Source organism: Cryptomeria japonica, chromosome 1 (genome assembly GCF_030272615.1).
Source record: "Cryptomeria japonica chromosome 1, Sugi_1.0, whole genome shotgun sequence".
NCBI classification, from domain to species: domain Eukaryota; kingdom Viridiplantae; phylum Streptophyta; class Pinopsida; order Cupressales; family Cupressaceae; genus Cryptomeria; species Cryptomeria japonica.
Window position 1 is genome coordinate 47,686,611 of NC_081405.1, and position 7,991 is coordinate 47,694,601.

A 7,991-nucleotide genomic window follows, 5' to 3' on the forward strand; every position below is an offset into this window, starting at 1 on the left:
GCCCATCAACAAGCATAAAGAGATTAGCATTTTGTTCTTTCTCACGTCCACTCAAATCCATATGGGGTACCTTTCTCTTTTTTGCAGACACAAAAGAAGCATTAGCATCCTGGGACCCAAAAATCTTAGACTTCCCCTTCATGCTGGCAATAGAAGCCCTAGCCCCCTTGTTCCCCTTCACATCAATAGTAGGGTGCACAGAATTAGGAACAAAATCAGGTCATCATCCTCATCCAAGAGCACAATCTTCCTACCCCTGGGATTAGGGTTTAATTAGAAGAGGACGGTATTGGGTCCTGGTTTTCATAGATATTAAAGGCCTCTTCCTCATCATAATCCTCCTCCTCATTAGAGGATGTGTCCCCATAATGAACCCATTGAATGAAGGAATTCATTACAAGGGCATCTAACTCATACAACGTCTCCATATACCCAGTCAACCCACCTACAGAAAGCTCCTTCCAAACATCTTCATTATCACACCACTCCTCATACACCATCATGGGCTCCAAGCAATTTCTATCCCCTACCATCGAGAAAGAAACTCTAAACCGCATAGTCTGCAACACACTAGCGATATAGCTCGACAAGAGAAAGAAGAAAAGGAAAGCCTCTAGAAAGTTCGGCTCAGTCATAATAAAAATTGTCCTACCCAGGACACATTGAAGCCCTTTCACCTTCATCATTTCCAGGAACCTCCTATGCTTCGCATGCATTACACTCATTGCTAATGAGGTTGTGAAGATCCATAGGGATATGATCATTAATATCCCACACTCTTATGCTAGCTAAACCAACCCCCACATTGGCTTAATTATTGACCACCTTATTTCCTTCCCGAAACACGTGAGAGATTTGAAAGGTTTCAAAATCTCTTAGGAGCCTGAGGCAATCTTCAATGATATTTTTGATCGTCCAACTAGGGCAATCTTCACATTACAACTATTGTTGTTTCACACAAAATAAATTCCTACAACCAAATTAGACGTTGATATCAATTCTCGGATCTAAAAGAGATAAAACTATACAAACAAATAATAAAACATAACATAAAAAAATAGAGCATACAAAATAATAGATTTTTGTAGCAACAATTTTGTTATTAATCTTAATACAAATTATAAATATAGAAAGATACAGAACTTTGTAGTGATCTCCGCTATCAGTTTTGATATGATATTAATAACTCCTATTTTATAGTTACAAAAGGTAGTTTATAAACTTGCAGTGCACAACAAGTTAAGAATCATATTATAAATAGTACAGATGTGGATAACAATGCTCGTTTGCAAACAAGGAAGTGCTTATATATTAAGATGGTATTAAATGACAATTGGCAGAAGTTTTCAATAAGTCAATGAATAGATAGTGTTGCTCTTAAGTGTTACAACTATAGAAGTGTATCAGTAGTTGTTATAACTAACTTAATGATTTCTAAGCTCTTAAATGATACATCTGATTTTGATGATTTTGTTTTGGTTTCTTCATATGCAACTTAAGTTCTTACAACTATTGTTTGGGCTTTTGGATAGTTATAACAAATGCAATAGGATTCATTATGTGCACAAGGGTAAAAAGAAAATCACTTCTAGTTGGCATCCAATATATGTTCTCTATTGGCTCATTAACCATTCGCTTTGGCCACCACAAAATTTGCACAATTGATACAATGCTTATGTACAAATACTTTGGAATTCCTCTAAAAAAGTAACTTTTTTCAACAAAACATTTACAAACAATTATTGATCCATTAGATAATTTTTTAAAATATACTTTTAATTAACTAAATCCAATCAAACAGATATTGAAACATATGAACAATAATTGACCCCTTCCCATATATGCTCATCCATGAGATCCCCTCGGAGAAAGAGATAATAAAACAAACTAGATTTAAGATAAAACAGTCCGACATGAATTGGATAAACAATGTCGGCTCTATCAGCAGAAGTTTTCGAATTTACTTAATGTTTTTGATGTACATATTGTAATTGGATGCTCTGTGATCGTACATTCTAACTCCAGCTTTATTCAACCCAAAAAACAATGGATAAATATATCACTTATTCAAATTCTAAACAAGCAGAAGAAAAAAAAGGCAAACAACGTTGGAACATAATCAGTAATGATGTACGGTGACATTGTAAAGAACGATTGCATTGCCTGATTTGAAGTCAATGTAGTGAGTACGGGCGAGAGCATATCCTCGAGCCAGCCTGAATTTCCCGCTTCCTCCCACAATTGGCATCTCTCTTACTTCCTTAAGCACAGCGTTGTTACCCACCATAGCGAGTGTACTCCCATTGAACTTTCCGCCCTGAAAAACAAAGGTGACCGCCATTAACAGGTGAAAGTCCTCTTGGCCGGCAGAGGCGTACAGACCCTGAGCTTTGCCCACCAATTTGGAGGTGGGCTCAGGCCCTTCCGTCAATGGGTCGTCCAACACAAACACCTTTCCAAAGAGAGTAGCCGACGTCTTAGTGGATGGAGCCGACGCCACCTCCACGGCCGTCACATTTTTTCCCGAAACTGTGTCGTGGAAATAGAATTTCAGATGAGTTATTTTCTCCGTCAACGGATATGCTTGGGCAGGTTGCAGGGAAAACATTGTTATCACTGCGACCACTGCAACTGCAACTGCTGCTAAATGCTTAATCTTACCCATCATCATTACTCGATCGATATAATAAATGGCTTGGCCTTGAAGGCACGGATTGGAGGAACTTGTTATAGAACGAGAATAGCTGATATTAAATTCTGGACTGAAGCGACTCCTTGCTAGAAACCTAAAACGCTGCCATTAAGCGGTGGTCTGTGCCTACTCCTTGCAATACAAAGTTGAACCACTTAATAATGACGTCTGGAGGCTGGATTCGGTTCCAGAAGGTCTAGATTTGGTGTTTATATATAAACAATTTGTTAGTTTCGCAACTTTGATATGCGTAAAAACTGGTACCAATTATTATTATTTTCTATATAGGGGAGGGTTCATTTTAAGGTCATGTACAAAATTTTCGCTCTTTTGTGCTCATCTAATATCAAATTATTAGTTCCTGCCAGATTTATTGTAATTCAAATAATCATTGTACAAAATTTAAATTTATGAGCAAAATTTTTATAATTCATATTTAACTTTTTTTTTAAATGATTATAATAATATGATTTTTTTGGTTTCTATTGTTCTATATTAAAAATAATAGATACAGTTCAAGGGGTTGAGCTTAACTAGTTAAAACACTAGGTTTTCTAAGTTGTGACTCTTGGCCTTCCGTAAGATGGGGAAGGTCTTGGGGTCAATCTAATTTAATTTTTTAAAAAGAAATACATCAAAATTTTAATTCATTTAATTTTGTGAGTATGATTCTTATGATGTAATAAATTTACTAGAGAAATGAAAAAAAAAATTTAATAGCTTTACTTCACACCATTCATTTTTTTTGGGCATTAATGGTCCATACCTTTTTATCAAGTATGTGCTCAATTGTGTAGTAAACGATTGATTTATATGAACAAATGTCACACTCCAGTACAAAATGTCTCCAAAAGTCAATAGCACATGTTTATAACCCCATTTTGGAGCCAAAATAACTATGTCCCAAATGTCACTCCCAAACTATTTAATCGTACAACCTCATTACCTTTTTTTTATTACATTAGATTGGGACTGAGTTGCAAAATGTTACGAAAATAGGTTAAATTTTTTATAATAAACTTACTCATGTCATTTGGGCTTTTTTTTAAAGCCTTTATTTTATTCTTTGATTTTAATATTTTTTTATTAGAGATTCAAATTAGATATATATTAATAATGATTATATTTTTTAATTGATTATAATAATATGATTTTTTTTGTTTCTATCACTCTATATTAAAAATAATAGATACAAAATTTAATTTTGTAAAAAGAAATACATCAAATTTTTAATTCATTTAATTTTGTGAGTATGATTCTTATGATGTAATAAATTTACTAGAGAAATGAAATAAAAATTTAAATAGCTTTACTTCACACCATTCTTTTTTTCTTGGCATTAATGATCCATACCTTTTTATCAAGTATGTGCTCAATTGTGTAGTAAGCAATTTATTTATATGGGCAAATGTCACACTCTCAGCTATTCTATCTTCAAAATGGTACTATTGTAGCACATAATGTAATAACATGAACGTTACAGACTGTTGTTTTAAAGCTAGAATAACTGTCTCAAATGTCACTGCCAAACTATTTAATCATACAACCTCATTACCTTTTTTTATTACATTAGATTGGGAGTGAGTTGCAAAATGTTAAGAAAATAGGTTAAACAGTTTATAATAAACTTACTCACTCATGTCATTTGGGCATTTTTTTAAAGCCTTTAATTCAGTTCTTTGATTTTAATTTTTTTTATAAGAGATTCAAATTAGATACATATTAATAATGATTAAATTTTTTATTTAATAAATATATGGTTTTGTTAATATTAATATTAAATTTTTTAATATGATAATTAACAAAATTTAGTTTACTATTAATATTCAATTTTTTAGTATGATAATTAATTTGGTATTTGAGAGATAAAAATTTATTGTTTTGTTCATAATATTTAATTATAATTTATATATTTTTATTTTCATATATATTATAGATAAAACTATTATATAATATATTAATGTAAATTTAATTTCAAATTGTATGAGAGTTGTACATAATTTATATAAATTTAATGTTTTGTCAAAATATTTGATTATAATCTATATGTTTTAGTTTTAGATGTATTATAGATAGAACTATTATTATATATTAATATAAATTTATTTTAAAATTATATGAGAGTTGTAAAGAATTTTTGTAAATTTAGATATAGGTGGAAAGAGTTATCTTAATAATAAAAATATGATTTCAAGTGTTTTTTTTTTCTTTTTAGCAAGGTGGCAATGCCACTTGATATATTTTATTAATAATAAATAATTTTTACAATATATTTAAAAACAAGTTCAAACTGAGCTCCCAGAGAAAAGAACCAGCAAGAAAAACTCTCGTCATTACTCATCAACATGATTATAGAAGAGAACTAGTGAACAATCCTCTAGCCGGAGCTAGTTACAAAATAGAGATCAACAAAGGAGCATGTAGGCTCTTTTACACATAGGAGCATGCAAGCTCGTTTTACAGAATAGGAGCATGCAAGCTTATTTACAAAATAAGTTCCTGGGATATCTTGAATACCCTACAACAAAGAACTCTTGCAATCAAAATTGACATTCCCCTGCACCAAAAAACAACTACAACCATAAAATATATATACTACAGAATGCAAAGAATTTACAAGAAATGCAAGGTTCCAAAACATGACTGACACCAATGACATGAGATTTGTGGTCCATCATTATAGACAAATGCCAAAGGAGAAGAGGTGAATGCGAAAATGCTAGAGAGAAATGAAGCCCAAAATTTTTATGTCATAAATGAAAAGAAAGAGGAGATATATCATAAAAAACTGACAAACCAAAAGAAGTGGCGTACAAAGATGATCATGAAAACAACGCTACGTCAAACTTTAAATGACATATGAAGGACAAATTCCCAATGTGAAAATAAATATCTCCAGATTTCGCACCAGAAGAGAGTACCAATCACACAAACAACATCAATAACAACCAGCTTATCATTAATGAATGCCAAGTGATGATCAAGTAAAGCAAAGTACCTCAAATCAAAACCAAATGGAATTATGAAAAGAAATACCTCACCAAGAGAAGAGAATATCAACTCCTATAAATGAGAAATCATATAATAAGAAAGATTAAATCTTCAACTCTCTACAGGCTATAATTAATAGGTTTGGGAAGCTCATCAAATCACCCCCCAATCGAGAGGAATCAATAACAGTTTGTCACAACCCATATTAGTGAGGCATTCAGCCAATGCATTACCTTCATGATAAATATGTGAGATGACGAGGTTCTCAAACGTATCAAGAAGAGTCCATATTTGTTCAAGAATATACTAGAAATGCCAATTATCAGCTTTTCTTGCCTTACAAGCATTAATGACAATAGCTGAATCACCTTCAATATGAAGGTATTTGAAATTCAAATCCTTAGCCATAACAAGACCTTCTAAAAGAGCACAAGCCTCGGCCATATTATTTGTGCTAGGAGAAATTGGCATAGCTTTTAATGCTAATAAAGAACCCAGATGATCACGAAAAACTATCCCTATTCCTGGATCACCAGGATTTCCACGGGAGGATCCATCAAAATTCAATTTACAAAAAGGGGTATTAGGAGGATGTCATTTTATGGAATTTCTATCTACAAGTGTTTTCTGAATCCTTGGAAAGGCGGGTGATATAGGAATAATGATACTTTTCCAAGAAGAGAACTTTGAATTCATGTTAAAATATTTCTGGACATGAGCATTAACTTGCTCAATAATACTTCTTTCCAAAATCCCAAGAACAACCGATAAATCTGATGAGTCACATCTAAAAATGCGCTTGTTTCTTTCCCACCAAATGGCCCATATGACTGAAGAGGGAATTATGAAACACAAACAAGCAAATAGAGAAGATGAATACAAAACTAGCCAAGACTGAAACATATCCCATAAAGATAAAGGTAAAGGGAATGAAAGAGATAGCTTTTGTAGGACAAAATGCCAACAACTACTCGCAAACTCACAATGAAGAAAAAGATGATTGACATCTTCAAGAGCTTTACCACATAAGACACAAGAAAAAGAGGTTGCAATATTAAATTTGACTAAACGATCACTAGTCAAAATTCTATTTTGCAGTGCAAAAACACCAGCTTTAGGTAATACTAAGTTATTCCAGCATAACAAAAAGGCATGATGAGGAGAATTTTGATTGGACATTTGTTGAACAATAAAATATCCTTCTTTAACAGAGTAGTTTCCCGATTTAGAAGGGCACCAAATAAGTTGATCTTTGATGTTAGAAAGGAAAGCCACTCGGTCTTGCAAAACAAATTTAAAATTTGGAATTTCCTGCAAAGACAATGGCAGAGTAGAGGGATCCTTCCATTAGACCTTGTGAGAAAACAGATCAACACTATCTACATAATCAACCAATCTAACTCCCCATGATTGAGAAAGAACAACTGAAACAAAAGCAAGAGAATCATGATGCAAAAGAGGGGGAAAACCATTCCAGGAGTCTTTCCAAAAAAGAATATTCTCCCTCGAATGGACATGCTAGGAGAGAAAAATAGAGACCACTTCCCTACATGAGATCATAAAGTTCCAAATAGCAGACCCCTGTGGAGGATTAGAAATTGTGAAGATCCTAGCAGGGTTCTGGGAATCCAAATACTTAGCCTGCATAATTTGGCACCACAAAAGATTGGGGCTTAGTATGCATAGACCAAACTAGTTTGCCCCAAAATCCCTATTTCTTTTAGATAAGTCATGAATCCCAGCACCACCAACTTTCTTGGAAAGAGACATCTTGGTCAAAGAAATCAGTGGAATCTTTTTATCTTCTATCATGTTGTTTTTTCAAAGAAAAGATCAAATAATCTTTTCAATTTGGGAGATGACTGATCTGGGAGCTTGAAGAATTGAGATATAGTAATTGGGAATGGCAGATAGGACTATTTTAATGAGAAGTATCCTACCTGAAAGAGACAACCACCTAGGCTTCCAAGTAGAAATACGAGATTTAAGTCTCTCAATAATCGAATTCCAAATAGAAGACTTAGCAGATCCCATAAAGAAAGGAATCCCCAAATAGGTAGAAAGAAGAGAGTCTACTGAGAAATCTAAGATATTCACAAGTCTATCAACCACCAACTAAGGAGTATTAAAAATGAAGATCTTGGATTTATGGGGGCTAATCTATTGGCCAGATCCAATAGTATAAGTATCTAGAATAAATTTAATATGAGTAGCCTCTTGAATAGAAGAAGATCCAAATAAAAGTGTATGATCGGCAAAAGGGTTATCAGTGATTGACATATCAAAGTTAGGAATTAATACCCCTTGC

At 33.1% G+C, this 7,991-nt stretch overlaps 1 protein-coding gene across 1 annotated transcript; it reads right to left on the bottom strand.

Moving 5' to 3' along the window:
* Positions 1–2,119: 2,119 nt before the first annotated feature.
* Positions 2,120–2,671, bottom strand: LOC131060275 (dirigent protein 23-like). Its single transcript, XM_057993452.2, has one exon. It carries the CDS (start codon positions 2,669–2,671, stop codon positions 2,120–2,122), a length of 552 nt encoding a protein of 183 aa, XP_057849435.1.
* Positions 2,672–7,991: the final 5,320 nt, after the last annotated feature.

What these genes read in the sequence shown, in the direction of transcription:
- LOC131060275 (XM_057993452.2), bottom strand. Translation starts at nt 2,671, where the DNA reads ATGATGATGGGTAAGATTAAGCATTTAGCAGCAGTTGCAGTTGCAGTG.